This window comes from Esox lucius, chromosome 2, assembly GCF_011004845.1.
Source record: "Esox lucius isolate fEsoLuc1 chromosome 2, fEsoLuc1.pri, whole genome shotgun sequence".
NCBI classification, from domain to species: domain Eukaryota; kingdom Metazoa; phylum Chordata; class Actinopteri; order Esociformes; family Esocidae; genus Esox; species Esox lucius.
Window position 1 is genome coordinate 17,689,015 of NC_047570.1, and position 19,948 is coordinate 17,708,962.

Here is a 19,948-nt window from a genome sequence, read left to right on the forward strand (position 1 = left end):
GTACTTGAGGATTTTTTTCGTTCTCAGACTGTTCTGTTGATGGATGCGGAGAAGCGTATCCGACTGTTGCAGTTTGTGACTGGCACCTCCCGGGTCCCAATGAATGGATTTGCAGAGCTCTACGGTGAGTCATTCTGGTCAACTGCTCTGTGTAAAGACTCATTTGAATAATATAGGGTACTGTGTTGTTTTAAATCACAGTCATACACTAAGGCAGTCCCTGACTTAAGAACATCTTGGCCAACCAAGAGTAGACTATTCTTTTTTTTGAAAGAAATATTTTCGCATGTGATTCTCCATATAAAGATATACCCTACATTGCAGAAAGGTTTTAAAAGTCAGAGCTTTAAAAAAAACAACGCTGTAATAGTGCTCTAGAATGCAGAGGTGCAATGTGAAACTACTTTTCTTTACCGTGTCATTATAAAGTTATGGAGTTGTTTCTGTCTTGATTAAGTGATGCTGGTGGGGCTGTGGTTTTGTTAGCGGTTTTATGGTTTGGATAGCAATATGTTTATTTACTTCAAAAGCCAACGTTAATCTCCACTTCACCCATTCACCATTATGAACTTTGAAACCATAATTCTGAGTTGTGACCAGAGGTGTTTCTTTACGTTCTTGTTTTCTGCGATGGAATCTCAGGGTCCAATGGGCCACAGCTGTTTACCATTGAGCAGTGGGGAACGCGAGACAAACTACCTCGAGCCCACACATGGTGAGTACCCTACCACACAACCGCTGGGCTAAGGCTGCAGATCTGTTGCCACACCAGGCATCCTGGGCCAGATTTCAACAACAGGCTCAGAGTCTTAGAGGCCTCTTGCTATAATGGGGCAACAGGTATTACTTGGCCAATTGTAATCAACGTTGTTGTTATAATTTCAAAGGACCAATTAGGCTTCAGGTAGGCGTGACACAGTGGCAGTAATATCCCACAGCATGCAGTTCTTAACTATGTGTTATGACATTTGTGTGGAAGAAAAGTGTATCAAGCTTCCAAAAAGCTTTCTGCCCTTTTTTTGTGAGGTGGATGTAGGAGAGGGAGGGTGTAGCTTCTCCTGACCAATATAAATTCTGCATTTTATAAGGCACTTTTGTATGCAACTAATGTGAATTATTTTCTTTCACTCAGTGCAGATATATTATGGACAATGCTAAAACTCTACATATTGCCCTTTTAAAATAACAAGTAGAATGGATAGCACAGCTATAGCTTCAGCTCTTCACTGGTTTAAGTTTAACTTAAGCATTATGGAGTTGACTAGTGACAATGACATTAGTATTCTTTTCATTCACAAAATCTGGGCAGAGTTTTTACTACAGTTATTTAAAGAAGGTTTGTGTGTTGCTCTTTCTTAAAATTGGAAGCATCGATTTGAATGGGAATAGCTGACTTCCTCCCCCAAGCATTGCATGAGTGTTTGAAAACAGGATGCATAACTAGCATTTTAGTCCTACCCGATTAGAGCAGCGAATGTTCTTTTGTGCTGTTTTCTTTTTTGACGGAGTCGTTGTACTTTTTACCTTCAGCTTCAACCGGCTGGACCTCCCTCCCTATGAGTCGTTTGAGGAGCTGAGGGAGAAGCTTCACATTGCCATAGAGAATGCCCAAGGCTTTGATGGAGTGGATTAGGCCGCGACACACTTTACTCCAACTACGCAGGCGCTGCATCATCCTCGCACATTTCTCTGTACTTGTGTGGCTTAAATTGTGGAGCGGACCTTAGCTGGCTTTATGTGGCATGTGTACTAGCCTTTAGGGGAGTGGCTCACAGTGTAGATGTTAAATGGTAGTCATTGCCAGTGTTATGAGGGCGATTACCTTGTGTGCTGTACTTCTGTTTGATGCTAACAGAACACATTCTGGTCCAGACCCGCTAATGGGCCGAGAGGAGCAAAGCTTTTGGTGCTCCTTTCTCCTGCACAGTTGGATGAGTGGAAATCATTGCTTAAAGCACACTTGGTGTCTTAAGTTTACAAAAAACTTTTTGTTGAATAAATATTTGTATTCTTTACCAGACCTGTATACAATATATCAAATGTACTATAGCATATAGATATAATTTATCTATGATAAACATTCTAACATTTGGAAGTTTAATATGAACTTCGATATACACTGAGGAAATGACAATGAATAAACCATTTATAGCTTATTGAGGAAATCATATAACTGACTTACATTAGGAACATGTTGCTCTTTCTTGCACATACACACACTCTTGCAAAATGTTTCCTCTGCTATTTCTTATCCAGTGTTAGATGTATTATTTTCTATTCCTCTAATCATTATGGCGTGTTAAATAGCAGTACAGTATTCTGTTTTTAAGAGTACCTTGTTTTTTTTTTATATTGATCTTTGTTATAACTCTGACACAATATCAGGAAATGTATACGATCAGTTCAAAGTCCTGTGAATGTCTTTCGATTTGCCTCTGATTTTCTTGAGGGAATTCACTGTACATATGAAATAATTTATTTTATGAAAGGTTGAAAACATTTGTTTACACTCTGGTATGTTTACAGATTGCCCATGATGGAAAATTGTTTTTCTTTTCTCAATTATTTTTTTAATTTTATACTTATGCATTTATAAGATTGCATACATTGAGTATTATGCTAAAATTCTCAGCTTTTAAGTGCACATTTGAAATTGAGTAAATGTTTACATGTAAACATTGCAACAACAAAAAAAAGCACATTCTTTCCTTTCAGTGGTAATTTAGACTGTTAAGTGACAATGCCTTCATTTGTAATGCATTATAGAATTTGATCATCCAAATCTTAGGATGTCCTCATCCTTGAATAGTTATTGTTAATCATCCATAACTGTATTATTAATCATTTTATTTATATAATATTATATCAAGTCAGTGCTGTTATTCTGACTACTGTATGTTCATTTTATATCAACAATGTAATGAAATAAAACTTATGTACCTTGTTAAAACATTTTGATGTTTTAATCGCATGCCAAGTAAATGGCAGTATATTTACAAAAACTAATAAATGGAAATGCCACCTCCAATTTGTTTTTCTTTTCATATAAATTGTTTGATATTTAACATCCAGAGGAAAAAGTTTATGCAGTGCCTTCAATGAGGACGGAGTTAGCCTATTTCATTACTTTAATTAGTGTGTTCGGGAGCAGTATAATGCTGTGTTATTCCTGTTGGTTGTCTCAATTTGAAATAATATTAAGTAATGTATATTTCCATTTCAGTCCTGTGAATGTCTTATTTCTGATTTTACAGATTGTCAATGATGGGGATTATTTTTTATATATATTTTTATTTTAGTATTATGTCAGAATACCCTACCATTAACTTTATTTGCATTGAGTCAATGTTTACATAACGTACCAAAACATTGCAACAACACGAAAGCATGTAATTTGACTGCTTATTGCAATGTCTATATTTGTAATGTATCATATGATTGGATCATTAATGTATGTTTACTGCTTTGGGTGGATGGCCAAGAGCTTAATGCATCTTTACATCCTTACAATGTAATTTCATAAGATGCCAACCTGTCATCCAAATTTCCACCCATGAATAAATGAAATCCTACTTGAGAAAATATAGATGCCTTTAGAATAATGTCTATTTTATTGCCTACAATTTGTCTTAACTGTCACCAATCCTGTTTGTAACTTTTATGGACAGGATATCGAGGCGTAGTCGGGGTGGGGAGGGGTTGCAGTTCGGTGGGCTGGGGATCTCATCGCTGCTTTTTGCAGATGATGTGGTCCTGATGGCATCATCGGTCTGTGACCTTCAGCACTCACTGGATCGGTTCGCAGCCGAATGCGAAGCGGTTGGGAGGAGGATTAGCACCTCTAAATCTGAGGCCATGGTTCTCAGCAGGAAACCGATGGAGGGTGAGAAGCTCAGCCATCCGTGAGGAACTCTGTGTAGAGCCGCTGCTCCTTTCCATCGAAAGGAGCCAGCTGAGGTGGTTCGGGCATCTGGTAAGGATGCCCCCAGGACGTCTCCCTAGGGAGGTGTTCCAGGCACGTCCAGCTGGGAGGAGACCTCAGGGTAGGCCCAGGACTAGGTGGAGAGATTATATTTCGACACTGGCCTGGGAACGCCTCGGGATCCCCCAGTCAGAGCTGGTAAATGTTGCTCGGGAAAGGGAAGTTTGGGGTCCCCTGCTGGAGCTGCTGCCCCCGCGACCCGATACCGGATAAGCGGATGAAGATGAGATGAGACAATTTGTCTTAACTGTAATGTCACCAAAATAAATGTAGTGTTGATGAAGTCCACGTCTTGCAGCGGTTCTGGACAGGTTCTGACCAACATTTCTGAGAAAGAACACATCAGTATACACTGCCTGAAAGGCCTGAGCTGCATTCAGTACATTTTTACTGTCTGGAACCTTCAATTACAGGGTAATGGTGCTGTACTGAACAGTCAGTTTAAAAACACGTTTTGGTTGTGCTCTGAAAACACTGTCAGCATGGTCACAGTTTTTTAAGTTCTTCAGTAATTTTTTATGTGGACCACAATGAAACTCAGTGAACTTTGTGTCTATATCCTTGATAGTTTGAGGTATGTGTGTCTCTTGGTGTAAAATTTTTCATGTGTTTTTGATTGTCAATTCAAAACATGATAACGAACCTTTGTTGAAATAGGTCTTTCGTACCAAATTGTTCCGGACTGTATGAAATGTTAACGAGAATTCAACACACCTCAGATTCTCATGGTTAGTTTCATTTCCACATCTTAGCACAGCCATAACCCTTGCTACCATCTTGTGGTCAACCCAAACCAAAATCTGTGTTTATCAAATTTGTGTCCTACTTTTCTCGAGTCTGTAAGGTGTGGAGCGCAACACTGCCCAGCTCTCCCTTTGACTCTAGTTTTAACCTTCCCAAACCAATGCATCTACTGTCTGTAATGCTGATTCCTTCCAGTAAGTGGCGCTGAAACATTTCATACATACATACATACATATTCTTAGCTCATCACAATAAAGTTGATCCAAAGCATCCCAGAAGTGTCATGTTTTGTGTCATCATCTGGCTATTTGATTTGCTGCTCCTTACAATCTTTCAAGCAGGATTTATGCATCTAATATCCAAAAATGTGTTGCATGTTAAAAAGGTTTCAGCTAATGGGACATCTTTGGCCATAGTGCAAGATTGAAAATAGCACCTGGCTCGGTTTTGAACTTCACTATCAAACATTTTATAATTATGCAACTTGATTACACAAACGAAGGGCTTATTTACATTACGAGAGAGAGAATAAAACGCTAGCTAGACTTATTTTAGGGCTTATTTACATTACATTTTCCAAGACATTTTGAAGAAGGCCCGAGACACTAGATCATTTTGTTGTATGGACTTGCAGATATAAATAGCTAGAGATACCATCTTGTTGTTGGCAATGTGTTGTATTTTACCATTTATGCTGTGAATCATGGAAGACGATCTGAAACATTTACAACATGAACTATCTGGCTTGTAATTGACTTACAAGTTACACAAATGATTAACTAAACGATAATGTGTCATACTATGCCACACAAGGTAGGCTGCAGTTACAATCGACTGTTTACCCAACAAATAGGGTGTCCTACCTGATTACAAACCAGACCACTGTGATTTGTGTTAAGCACTTCTGCAATGATTATTTGTCATGAAAGGCCCATTCATTTGACCAGTGTTCTCCCCACAACCTCCTTCCAAAATGCCTCCCAGGTTGAAGCGTCAGGTAATAGGTCACACACAATTCAGGCCAGCCTTTGGACAGTGCTGGGGTCAGTGGGCGTGGGTCTACATGGGAGCAGGATGACACTGGGTTTGTCCAATACAAGAAGGCTCTGGTGCTAAATTTGCCTTTTAAACATTCATAACCTGATGACTTTTACTCCATTGATCTGGCCCCAAAATGTAATCTCCATGCACGTCTCCATCTGTTAGCATTGATCTGACCACCTTGCATCATAGCTTTAAGATTCACTGGTAACGACATATTTGTTACTCGTAATTAAATCCACCCTCTACCTCAGCTTTTCAACTTTGGTAATTCCAATTGTCAATTTGTGTTTTAAATACATAAATTCTTCAGGACACTCATTACTTCAGTAGATCTTCACCCTGCAATATTAAGTAGGAGGATCATAGCATGTCCACACTGTTTATTGAGACCAACAAACAACTTTAGGTTAAGTGATTTTAAAGTTATTACACAGTTAGATGACACCATACTAAGTTAATATATGTAAAAGGATAATAACTCCTTGCCCTTGGCATTTTACTTGTGTTGAGGGTTTCCTGAAATAGACATTTAATTTTTAATGTCAGTGTCTTGGATCACCACTTTCACACCTTTGATTTTATACATTGTTGTATACATTGTACAAGTTCACACATTCATCCTGGTAGTTTTTTTGGATACATTTTGGCTTGGGGGGGGGGTGGGCCGTACAGCTGGGACTCACCCTGCTACCGAATGGGTCCGGGGCAGGGGAGGAAGGTCAAACTCACTTAACAATAAGAGATGGACACTGGATCAATATGTGCGTTTACGCAGCAGCTGTCCTCCTATCAGTGTTTCCTGATAATTGCTGAGCCCAGTTCACAGCGTTAGATAGTGCCTCATTTCCATAAATAGCTGTATTCCCCTCCAGACTGCACATTAGTTGTGCAGTTGTCTTGTTTGACATGCAATGACTTTTACCAGCCCACATGTATATTGAATCAGACCTTTTAATGTATTTACCCATCTGTCTTAGAAAATGGTCCGTAAGAACGGAACATCTGTATTTGTCAATAGTATATAATTTTGCAAGTATACACAGTGTGTCATCCCTATTAAAGTCTGTAAAATATTCCTTCAGTTTGATTTCTAGACCTGCACCGTCTACTGTTGGTCATGCTGTTGTTTATGTTAATGCTCTTGACTGCATCATACTGGTGTTACAGTCGTGTCCTTCAGAGCCATTAAAAATAAATGCATGGTGTAAATAGTAAGGCATTGGCAACTGATAGCCTGTACGACCAAAAGAGATGTTAAAAGCTTTTAAATCGACCCTGATAAAACGTCAAAGTGTAGTTTAAATCCAAGTTTCCAAAAATAGATTTATTTGATATATTTATGCGCACAGATAACGACAAATTATTTTAATTAAATCTAGGCTATGGCTGGATGAATTATACAGCAATGTGATGTCTACATACACTGTAGTTGTATTAACGTTTTTTTTGTAATTCCAGTAACATGTGACCAAAACATAGCCTACTTACAGGACTCAAAAATAAAAGTGTGCATTGATTACTGAAGGCGGAGGAACTTTCCCATACATTCACCCCACGAATAACTCAACCATAGAACGCCGCAATGGGTGGGGGATGTCTGTTCTACCCTGAAAAAAAGTAATCCCTGCTGCGATCAGAAACGCAGTTACTCTCCTCTTGGATTAGCACGCAGTTCTACTGGAGGTAGGAGATAAAATAGTTAGTATGCAAGAACAATTTGAATAAATGGAGTCTTTTGAAAGGAAATTGTATCAGCGCTTGCTGTTTTTTGCGGTTTTTCTTCCAATCTCAGGTAAGACATTTTTTGGTTTTAATTTTTAGAATTATAGTGAATGCATGGAAATCACCAAACTGGACTGATGTGTCCATACTCCTATCCCAGTAAGTTTTGCAGTTCATAATGAAAAGGAAAACATTTCAGAAGTTAGTTGAAGTGTTCTGTTCAAACACGTTTTCGAAATGTAATCATTTAAATGTTGGCTACAGGCAACGATTTATTAGCTAAGTGGACCCACAACCACTGACCAGATTTTACGGGGTAACGAAATGACCACGCTGACCCCTGCTTCGAATATTGAGTAAAGAACCTATAACTATCAATGTATGGTGGACTTTTGGTTTGTGCCTCGAATCACCATGCGACAACCAGATTTTGTTATTGAAATAGTAAACAGTGCAGCGCAACCCACTAGTCAGATAGCCTGCACGTGGATTTGTCTATATTACCAGCCCTGGTTTAAGATACTGTTGATTAGCCAAACCGCGAAAACATTGTTTAGGCTACTATTCCCTACTCATATTAGATTAATTCAGTGAATACAATTTCCTTATAATACGTGTGGAAATTGTTACATTATTTTAATTTGGCTACTGATTTTCTAAAAATTTTCTGCTATTTATTTCAATTATACCAATGAAAATTATTTTTGAAATATTTATTTTTATCATTTACTAACATTTGTAAAATTCTTTGGTTAGTTTCTAAATTCACAACATGTTCCCAACATGTTCAGCACCAGTAAATTCAGAGATTTTAAGCGTATGCGGTCTAATGTTTAATGAAATGTTAATGACCTGTTTGCATAAAAAAAGGCATATAAAAGGCCTGTGTCATCCACTATACTGCGAATATCCTTATCTCAGCACGTTTCACAATAACTTAGGAATTTCCTTAACATGAAACTATTATATGGGAACCATTTACATGTCCATTAATACAGGGTAATTATTTGTGTAAATTAGGACTTCAATGGCCTGAAGCAAATCTCTATAGCATGCCTCACACTGCTGGCTTGCCTCTGAAACCATGTCAGGTTGCTGGGCTGCTTGAAGTGTCTTTGAAGGACCAGAAGGAGGCAGATTTTCCTCTGGTCTAAGGATATTCCAATGCCCCAGGGCAGTTATTGCAGACATTGCATTGCATTTTTATAGTGCCATTACTCACTTGGTAGCCTGGCTGTGTTCACTAACTATTCCCTCAAACAATCATGGCCTCCTAATCCCCAGTTGTTGCTGTGAATGAAAATGTATTCTCTGTCAATTAGAATGGTAAAGTTAAGGTAAAATTAATAATGTTAAATGGCATTACTACAATGACCCTTGACTTGGCCATATTAATAGTTGTTTTCGTCTTCATCCGTTGAATAATGGAGTGTAGTGGGAGTACTATTTGCTAGACTAATGTAGCCATCACATTTGATTTAGAAAATTATAAAGACTTTTTCTTCCTGTCTGGATTATTACTTTTTACAGCTGGGAGTCTTATCCTTGAAAAGGGAACATCTTATGAACAGCATGCTGGGAGCGCAGTAACGGAATTGGCTTTATGAGCCAGATGAGTAATTGGATTAAATTGAAGCAGAAAGAAACCTGAAAACTCAAATATGATTACCTTACCTCACTAAACTTAGTCCTTTTGAATGGGTTCATTATTCATGAAGCCTCTACGGACTGTAATGTGAAAATGACTAAAGTTTAACTTAACCCTACATATGTATTATGTATGGAGTAGATGTAGGTCCTGGTCTAATACTGCTGACAATTTCATTGCGTTGCTTCCTCTCCCCCTCCAGCCAGACTGACTCCTTTTTCCCTATTTCCACAGGTATTTTTTGTTTTAGTGAACTATTTTTTATCAAAGAGCCCCATGATGTTACCGTCATGCGGAAGGATGTTGTTATATTGGACTGTCAGGCGCACGGAGAGTCGCCAATTGGAATCAGGTGGCTTAAAAATGGACTAAAAGTTGCAGAGAACGAGCGCTTCTACATTCTCTCCAATGGTTCACTTTATATTTCGGAGGTGGAGAGCAGAAGAGGAGACAAATCAGATGAAGGGTTTTACCAATGCCTTGCTCAGAACAAATATGGAGCCATCCGGAGCCAGAAAGCCCATCTTACAATCGCAAGTAAGTGTCTTATTGCTGTCACATGGTATCATGGAGAGATTTTTCCAGGCAAAAACCACCTAAATTGGGCATCCTGATGTGTTATTGTGGGGAATTGGTTATGGTGCATCGTTGGGAATTTGACATCATTGGTCTGGTATATGAACTGGTTATGGTACATCATTAGTCTGGTACATGACTGGTTGTGGTACATCATTAGTCTGGTACATGAACTGGTTATGGTACATCATTAGTCTGGTACATGAACTGGTTATGGTACATCATTAGTCTGGTACATGACTGGTTATGGTACATCATTAGTCTGGTACATGACTGGTTATGGTACATCATTAGTCTGGTACATGACTGGTTGTGGTACATCATTAGTCTGGTACATGACTGGTTGTGGTACATCATTAGTCTGGTACATGAACTGGTTATGGTACATCATTAGTCTGGTACATGACTGGTTATGGTACATCATTAGTCTGGTACATGACTGGTTATGGTACATCATTAGTCTGGTACGTGAACTGGTTATGGTACATCATTAGTCTGGTACATGAACTGGTTATGGTACATCATTAGTCTGGTACATGACTGGTTATGGTACATCATTAGTCTGGTACATGACTGGTTGTGGTACATCATTAGTCTGGTACATGACTGGTTATGGTACATCATTAGTCTGGTACATGAACTGGTTATGGTACATCTTTAGTCTGGTACATGACTGGTTATGGTACATCATTAGTCTGGTACATGACTGGTTATGGTACATCATTAGTCTGGTACATGACTGGTTATGGTACATCATTAGTCTGGTACATGACTGGTTGTGGTACATCATTGGTCATTGTTGAATGTGGTCATGGTAGCGTCCAAGACACTGTATGACGTTTATTTGATTTCTCACGGTACATGGTCACTTATGATAAGTAGTAGTAAAGTGACACGAGGAGGTTATGTTATATTAGTGAAGTGACCTGAGGAAGTTATGTTATATTAGTGTAGTGACCTGAGGATGTTATGTTATATTAGTGTAGTGACCTGAGGAAGTTATGTTATATTAGTGAATTGTCCTGAGGAGGTTATGTTATATTAGTGAATTGTCCTGAGGAGGTTATGTTATGTTAGTGAAGTGACCTGAGTAAGTTATGTTATAGTGGTGAAGTGACCTGAGGAGGTTATGTTACAGTAGTGAATTGTCCTGAGGAGGTTATGTTATATTAGTGAATTGTCCTGAGGAGGTTATGTGATAGTAGTAATGTAACTTGACAAGGTTATTTTATGCAGTGATTTGACCTGAGGAGGTTATGTTATAGTAGTGATGTGACCTGAGGAGGTTATGTTATAGGAGTGATGTGACCTGAGGAGGTTATGTTATAGGAGTGATGTGACCTGAGGAGGTTATGTTATAGTTGTTGTAGTGAAGTGATACGTAAACAGATGAACTAAACACTATGCCCATCTAAAAAGCTTTCATTTGATGAACAGATAAAACATCTGGATGCACAGTTGTGTTTTCATCTTGAAAGCATGCAAGTAATATCAACGTTTGATGGGAGTAGTACAAGCACCAAACTATTAGCAAAGCTCTTCACTTCTTAACAGGCATCAAATCGACACAACATTTCATGTAAAGTTACTTTTTTTCTCTTGAAAACATTATTAAATGGATTGACGAATGCAACATGTACATTTTAGTAGTTTGCTAAACTGTTTGACGCTAACCTAGTAATTGAGGAATAGATAGAGACTTAACACTCTAAAAGGCATAAAAGTGACATTTCCAACATCTTCGACCAGGGGAACTAGGCCATTCTTCCATCACCAGCAGGGTGCTGTCATTTTCAATGTCTGCTGAGCTGAGGCATCTAATCTCTGGCAGGCTGGATGATCCTCTTTCTCCGCCAGTGTAATGCCCAATGTTGCATTTAGGCATTCAAGTTCCCTAATCCACCTCATAGCGGAGAGAGGGAAAGGCCTGGGACACTACAGCGGTGGCCTTGGGGGGAAGTGGGATAAAGCCTTCAAAGTTAGAGGCCTGTAACCCAAAAAGATACCCTGAGTGGAGGAGAATATGTCCATTGGTGTGCAAATGAGGGAGCTGCAGGTGTTAAAGGTTAGGAGCTGTCCAGGATGCCTGATAACCCGGTGCTAAACAGCAGATGACCCCCATTCACGGGTCCGGGCTTTCATGTCGTTGCTCCACAATCACTGGGAATTGTTCTTTTTGGAATGCTTTTCCCCATTGGTTTTAAAGGGCCAGTGGATCAGCGCTAGGCCGAGCTGCTCCTTAGGGACTCTGTTCCCGGGTGTCACCACCCCCAGGCCATGTTTCTTGCTGTGCTGCTTTTGCACAAAAGAATGTGCCTTCTTTTCCCTCCCTTGCATTCCCTTTCACGGGGAAACCTGAGCTTTGCGTAGCACTCAAGACAGGAAATGCCCACTCCACACACACGTCCAAGAATATTGTAATTGTCACTAATTGTACATATAAAGGTTACCCACTCAGGAAAGACATGTTTGTTTCACATTTGGTTTTCAACCAATGTGAATTCAAAGTGAAAGAACCAAAATATATCAGCATGTCATTAGATTTAGATTTAAAAAATATGAAATCCCCCTTTGTTAATTACTTTCCTATTAAGTAATTTTTTCCAGTCTATTCAGCATTGGCACATTTTAGCTGAAGTTGAATAAAAACAAAAGTGATTCTACCAATTCTACACCAGTGGGCAGGACTTTTATTTATTTATGAAATTGTAAAAATGATTCACCACTGGGAAGTCTTTTTTCTGGAAGAGCCAACCGGTTAGATTACTACTCTTTAGAAACACATTCGCTGTCTGATCTTTCAGAGGTACTCTGGTAGGTTATAAGAGACAAGAATGCTGGTTCAGTTCCTCATTTACAAATAAGTATTTTAGCAGATACTTACACCCACCAACTTGTCAATGCAGTGCCTATATAGTTAATAAGCATAGTTAATAAGCCTTGATTTGCAAGAGTTTCACGAAAACAGTGACTGCCTTCATAGCAACTGAAAGTTCTGTGATCCTCTCACAGAGGTTTAAAGGACGCTGCGTGTGTGTGTGTTTATTAATTGAGTGGGTTTGCTGTTTTATGTTATGAACTTAAGAGGTGATAAAGGCAGGCAGGGGAGTTTACAGGCTTGTTTTAAAGGGACACTTAGACCTGCTTGACGATCTGTCTAGAAGCTCATAAAATGTGCACGTACCTGAGAAATGCTGAGTGGTTGAAAAAGGGGGTTGCCGAGAATCACACACACAGACCGATACACACAAACAGACACACAGACCGATACACACAAACAGACAGACACACACAGACCGATACACACAAACAGACAGACACACACAGACCGATACACACAAACAGACACACAGACCGATACACACAAACAGACACACATACAGACACACAAACTGATACAAACAAACGGACACACAAACCGATAGACAGACACACACAAACCCATATAAACAAACAGACACACACAAACCCATACACACAAACAGACACACACAAACAGACACACACAAACCGACACACACAAACAGACACACACAGACCGAAACAGACACACACAGAACGATACACACAGACGATACACACACAAACAGACACACACAGACCGATACACACACAAACAGACACACACAGACACACACAGACCGAGACACACAAACCGACACACACAAACCGACACACACAGACCGATACACACAAACAGACACACACAAACCGATACACACAAACAGACACACAGACCGATACACACAAACAGACACACAAACAGACACACAAACTGATACAAACAAACGGACACACAAACCGATAGACAGACACACACAAACCCATATAAACAAACAGACACACACAAACCCATACACACAAACAGACACACACAAACCGACACACAAACCGACACACACAATCCGATACACACAAACAGACACACACAAACCGATACACACAAACAGACACACACAAACCGATACACACAAACAGACACACACAAACAGACACACACAGACCGACACACACAAATGTGATTTGCTGTTCCCTCATCCCTCAGCCTTGCCATGAGTGTCAAAAAGGCTGAACTTTATTGTATGGTCAGCCAGTGGGGCAGAGGGTAGTGGGCTCCTCGCAATTGTTTTCTGCCCTGCTACTCTGAAGAATTAATGAAAAGCTTTTCACTCTAGCCCTCTTTGTCCACTTTGCCCCCAACTGCCCCCTTGAAGAAAATGACTTATTCGGGGGTATTTGTTTGTCCAGAGATCAATGGTTAGCACAGCTGAGCCTAGTGAGTGCTTGAAGGGGTAATTCTAACAATAAAAGAAGTCACTGCAGAAATTGTGAGTCTTAATCTTCTGTTTTAAGTTAAGAAAGTGACTGGATAAATGAGTATCCCACATTTGCCCTATTTGTTTTGACTAAGAGTACAAAGTTGTTATTTAGCTTTATTTGTGTCAGTGTGTCTATGAAGTGATACTGGGCTAAGCACCACTGTGGCTCAGTGCGTTTTCCATGTGCTGCGTACTTCAACAGAAAGATTGATAGTACAAAATGTGGAGACCTTTAGTACCTTCTGCCCTCTTCTCACCTCTGCCCCTATTATGTCCCTCAGTGTCGGTCATCCTGCCAAGTCCTCACTTACCCTGGCCTGTTGAAAGACCCCGGCATTTGTTGTTTTAGGTTATAAATGTGGGGAGACTACCCTTAACACCCTCCTAGGATATTGGTATTTTCCGATCTGTTTTCTACCCTTTGAAAATCCCTGTGTGCTCAGCGCAGATGCTCACAGATGCGCTATTACTTGATACAGTGTTGAGATGGAGAGAGTGGTTGATGTTGGCCATTACAGGCAGGCGATTGGTCGTTTGAGTTGTGGTTAATGTTCATGGCCTTGAGTCAAAATGATTGGAGGCGCTGGTGTCCTGATGAACGGCCATGTGACTTAGCAGCTAAACCACAACATGACTGCTGTCAGTAGGAATCCTCAGATTGACGGGATTTTCCAGAGATGTGATCATGTGCAGGATACCTGCACGTGTCCTTAACTTGGTTTTCCAGAGGTTCACAGGATGTTATGCAGTCGGTTTTTAGTTTTATGTCAGCTTTGTTGCAAGTAGCATCAAGCTCATCATCTTGCACTTCAACCACACTTTGTCGTAACTGACATTTGTCATAACTGATTTGTTCTGTAGCGCAATGAAGTGCATGCTTTCTAGAGTGGGGGTGGGGGAACATATCTATATATTTGTGTGTGTGTGTTTATTTTCTAAAGTTGGAGTAAAACAAGCTTATTTTGGGCGGTATGATGGGGTCTGAGGGGTTCTGATGGGTTGAAATAGGCTCCTGATTTGTAAGTCCAAAACTTCATGCAGAAACAAAGTTGCTATATTAAAACGTTTGAAACCATTCCTCTGGAAAAGAGATTAGACACAATGAAAGCGTTGTCTCTGCTGGGTGAAGGACTGATGTTGAATGATTAGAGAACTTTGCCACCAGATAAGAGATGGGAGGGGGCACGTGCCCTTCTCCTCACCCCACAGAGGTCACCGTGCTCATGAGAAATGTGCTTTGTTTGGCCATGGCCAGTGAGCCAATGAGCAGTGGGCTGCCGTGCAGGCTCTGCGGAGCTGCCTCCAGCAGTCTGCTGCCTAGCCTAGCCCCAGTCCACCCGGCCAGTGATTGATTTGTGGTGCTTTTCAGCGTTGCATTCTTCCCCTCCGTTGTCAGGCAGAACATTCTTCTTCAGGAACGTGATATTTATTAAAGGATTAAAGGGGGAAAGACTAATGTAGCGGGGTCATTGCCCATTACAAAAAACCTGGTCACTCAACATTCTATAGGGTTCTGTCCATTTGCTACATTCAAGTAATTCCAAAGATGTCCCTCTATGAAGAACACAAGAAAATGATCCATTTACCAACAATCTCGTTTTGTTTCCCCTCCCAGTGAAGGTTAAGGGGGAGACAACTAACCTGAGCTATTCTCGTTACTGGTGTGAAATACCAAGAAGTCAGTCCGGTGTGGGATGACATTCCTATGTCCAGAAACCCAAGCACTACACGAGTCCCACTTAGAAAGCCCTGGTGTTCCTCTTTAAGGCCAGGCCCAGTGTAGGCATTGTAATAACCTTTTAAATCATCACTCTGAGTGTTAATGTTATGACCATCATTTCTAAATATATGTTAAATAATGGATGTATCTGTGCCTCCTTTGACCCATGAACTGCTGACACTGATCTTCTGGATCGTATTTACATACGCAGGCCGGATCGGCTTATTTGAATAGTTTCTTTACAGTTTGGAAGTGTAATAACGTCTTGTTTTTGACAGCAGTGGGTTTATAGTATTTGTAACCTCAGTCCTTAGATTTTTACCACTGCTTGCTTCCTAAATGGTTTCCTCTCAATCCCAGCATGAAGCCATTTGTGTAATTTGCATATGAAGTAATGAAAGGCGCTGTGCTCCCCACCCGTTGCCCATGCCCTGCTGAACCTTTCTCCGCTTAGTTGTGTCCTCAGACCAGATTTGCACTTTAAATTAATCATTTGAATTAGTAACGGATAAAACGTGTGGTAATTGGCTGATTGTGTGATAATTGGCTGAAATGAAATCACATGCTGAATGCCTTGTTGTGTTTCGGCTCTAGCTGAGCCATCTGACAGCTCTGATGTCATTGAATGACTGTGGGATCAGTACAACTTTCACTGTGACACCCTTGAGGTTGAGGCCAATCAGCTTCGTTAAAATGTCAGATAAATTCACATCAACTGTTTGCTTCTTCCTCTTTCCTGCTGTCCAAGAAAGCATCCTTTCTCATGCAATGTGACCCCAGGTTACTGGCGTAGGCTGTGTGGTACACACGTCCCAGTCACATCTGCACAGCGCCATCTGGCTGTGTGCGCAGCAACAGTTCACCATTCATCTTCTGCCACCGTGTCTTGTCAAGCAATCGTACCAAGTGCCTCTGAAACGCCATGCCGCAAGGCAAACGGAGCGTTCCATTCGCCATGAATGGAGTATTTACATGGTACACCAGCACCAATGACAGTACTGTAGGTAGGATCAGGGACTGGTGAGGCCAAATACCATGACATGTTAGGTGTGACCAAGGCAATCGTCTTCACAACCCAAGTGCTGGATCACAACAAATTGAATGATGCTACAATTGAGCAACTTCTTCGCTGGTTTACTACCATTTCTGATACCACACTGCAGAGTAGTGCCGAAATTGGTTTGTAGCACAGCACACGATACGCTCAGCACACTGCCCCGCACAGCCTAGTCCGACAGAGAAGGCATGACACAGCCTAGTCCGACAGAGAAGGCATGACACAGCCTAGTCCGACAGAGAAGGCATGACACAGCCAGACATGTTAGTCAACCTGTCACTTACGGGGGAGGAATCAATACTCCCATATATTTTCATTGATGTCTGTAGATTCTTCTTGAGGACATCCTGCCTGCCAACTCTGAGCTCCTCTGGCCTGAGTAACAGGTCTGAGAACAACAAAGTCAGCCCATGACCATAGGGAAATAAGGTGCACATATACTCCCATTATGCACACTATAAACATTTACTTTATGGTTTAGTTTAACTGTTCTGATCTTTTTTGCTCTTTAGTTTTTTCATTTTGTAAATTATTTGGCCACATTTTGTATATTTCCATAACAACACCTTTCCTCACAAAACCTGTGAAACATTCTTCCTACTTATTTTTTTATGTTTTCAACCAACTAGTTTGTGGTTTTAGTGTGATCCTTCAAACTATAGTAATAAAAAGGTGCATACAATTGCTTTGAATATTGGATTCACATTTAATAAAGAGCATGTCCTCTGGGTGTGGGGGTTGGGTTTATATAGCCCCCCCTGTACTGTGGCAGGATGTTTAGATGGAGTGACCACGAAGAAGGGGGACAGTTGGCCCCTGAGGTTTCAGGATACCATTGTCCAGATTTGACCTGTGCACTGACCTGTTGTTTTCTGAGCCACTGGCTTCAGCAGCCCTGCCTGCCTCTGGGAAACAGAAAGAATGGCCAGCTGGGAGGCATAACAGGCCTGATTCTATAGTTTGCAGACTGTGATGCGTTTTTCTGTTGCAGACTTGGTTCTGATTCTTAGTGTATGGGTGCAAAATAGAAGACTGAGTTTGGAGTTTTGATAATGAAACACTTATCACTGAGTTTTGTGTTTGGTATTTCATTTACTGTCAATCACCACTCTTCATGAGCAGTAGTTAACACACTTTGTCTGCACCAGCCTCCTCCAAGATCTCCTGTTATGCAAACACGTTATTCTACAGGAATGGCAGCAGAGAGGGCTGAAGAGAAAAAGCAATTCATAGTTGTAGGTAGGCTGAGTCTTCTCAGTTTTAAAGGGCTCTGTGTGATTAATTGGCAGTTTACTGAGAGCCAGCAGGCGCGCGTTAGCATCCCAGCAGTGCCAGGCTGGCCTTGCAGGGCTCTGCCTGGATGGGCTGTATGCAGGACAAGATTTGTGGAGGTTGGAGGTCAGAGGTGGGGTCAGTGCAAGGGGCAGATGGTCAAATCCTCTTTTTTGCTGTTTGGCACAGGCATTCTCTCCCCTCATTAGAAACAAGCTGGGCAAAACAGTAAACAATCCATTCAACCGCTTTTATGCTGGCAGGGGTGAGGTGCTGATATATTATCCACGCGGTTGAATAAAAATAAATACATTGTGAGACGTAGAAAATACTGCAGCCTGTCAGACCCTGTGCTATACTGTTTATAGCCACCACCAACTGGAGGCTAGGGGTCAGTCTCTGTGTCTGTGTGTGTTCACCATTCCTGCTGTACAGTGCACTCACTTGCTATTATATAAAAAAAGAGAACTGAGCTTGTTGTTCAGTAACTGGGCATCCAGAGCTCCAGAACAAAATCTATCATTTACATTTTCTGGCAATGCGGAGCCCACATTTGACTCTTAACTTTTGTTAAAGGAAATCTGGACGTTGACTGGAAAGAAAAGATGGTGCATTTAATTGGCACATAAAGGTTGAAGGTATTGGCCTTTGTTCATTTCCCTTATTATTTCAATTAGCAGTATTAGGGACTGCTTCTGGCCAATATGGTCACTCAAAGGAGATGGTCAGTCATATAATTTGAGCAGTGACCATTGTTCGACATGCCCTTTAATTTTTTTTTATTTTGAATCCAGGCTTAGCAGTTCATCAATAATCAATGAGGACCTCTCTGTTTGTCAATCCGGTATCTTTTAACAATTCAGATCTGAGGATCTGAGAGGATCTCCCTTTTATGCCCTGGGCCACAGGGGCAGATGCCTTCATTTGGACTACTGCTGTTGTGCAACACTTAGGAATGTGTTTGATGTTGATTAGATGCTCCTTGGTGTGTTTCTGAGGGATGGGGCCCTGCATCCGGTCAGGTCCAATGCCTGCCTCCCTGCACGTCTCTCCACATCAGAGATTCCTCTGCAGAGGGCTTGGTGCGTAAGAGGCCTAACAGCTTAGAACTAATTCAATTAAAAATACCCAAAGCTAAGTGGCCAGGGGCTTAGAGAAAGGTTCAGTCCCCTTGTCTTCCAACTAACTTTACACAAAGAAATTGACCTTTAGAGCAACTGGTGGCAGGCAACCCATTAGAGACGTTAGCCAATTTGGAAGTATAATGTAATACTAAAAGTTAAGTGCTATGCAAATTATTGTTCAAGGCAAAGTGGTGTAGCTCTTTAAACTGGTGAGGGTACAAAATGGAGGCTATACATCCCCAGTTAATTGGATTCATTATATCTCTGTTCATGAGCTCTGCACTGGCTATTGGAAGGAGAAACAGGAGGTATTTTCCTTGAAATGTCGGAGGCTCAGCTGCGTTCAGCAGGGACAAAATTTCCCCTGCTGCCTTTGGTAGAGGACAGAGAGCTGCTGCTAGTGTGCTTGTCATCTGTCACAGGGAGCCCAGTCTGGCAGTTACAGCTCTCCCACTGTTCAGCACCTGGCAACCTTGGTTATGTCCAGATATCCATGATGGCTCTTATAGAAGCCAGGACGCAATCCAATGTGTTTATGAATGGGTGGAGACTCCCTTTATGCAAGGTTTCTCAAGATTACTGTCGAGATGTACGTTGCTTTTAAGAAATACTCTGAGAAAGGTTTGTTCAGGATACAGCTAAGCACATCTTGAATGATTAACGTTAATATTCAATTATTCAGGCAATGACTGAAGTTGCAGGAAGATGTTGATTTGCGTCCTATCTGATGTCACTGGCAA

General features: G+C 40.9%; 2 protein-coding genes across 9 annotated transcripts in view; both read left to right on the forward strand.

The window, feature by feature from the left end:
• Positions 1 to 3,575, forward strand: part of nedd4a (NEDD4 E3 ubiquitin protein ligase a) — a 45,460-nt gene extending 41,885 nt beyond the window's left edge. For all 7 annotated transcript variants that reach the window (XM_029123701.2, XM_020054888.3, XM_010880208.5 and 4 more), the window contains 3 exons: positions 28 to 124; positions 643 to 715; positions 1,531 to 3,575. In XM_029123701.2, coding sequence (XP_028979534.2) covers positions 28 to 124; positions 643 to 715; positions 1,531 to 1,633 — 273 coding nt within the window. In that variant the 3' untranslated portion in view covers positions 1,634 to 3,575. The remainder of the gene's footprint in view (positions 1 to 27; positions 125 to 642; positions 716 to 1,530) is intronic.
• Positions 3,576 to 7,332: 3,757 nt separating this feature from the next.
• The window catches only part of prtga (protogenin homolog a (Gallus gallus)), a 40,914-nt gene continuing 28,298 nt past the window's right edge, over positions 7,333 to 19,948 (forward strand). For both annotated transcript variants that reach the window (XM_010880178.5, XM_020051940.3), the window contains exons 1-2: positions 7,333 to 7,562; positions 9,375 to 9,677. In XM_010880178.5, the coding sequence (XP_010878480.4) occupies positions 7,496 to 7,562; positions 9,375 to 9,677 (370 nt within the window). In that variant the 5' untranslated portion in view covers positions 7,333 to 7,495. The remainder of the gene's footprint in view (positions 7,563 to 9,374; positions 9,678 to 19,948) is intronic.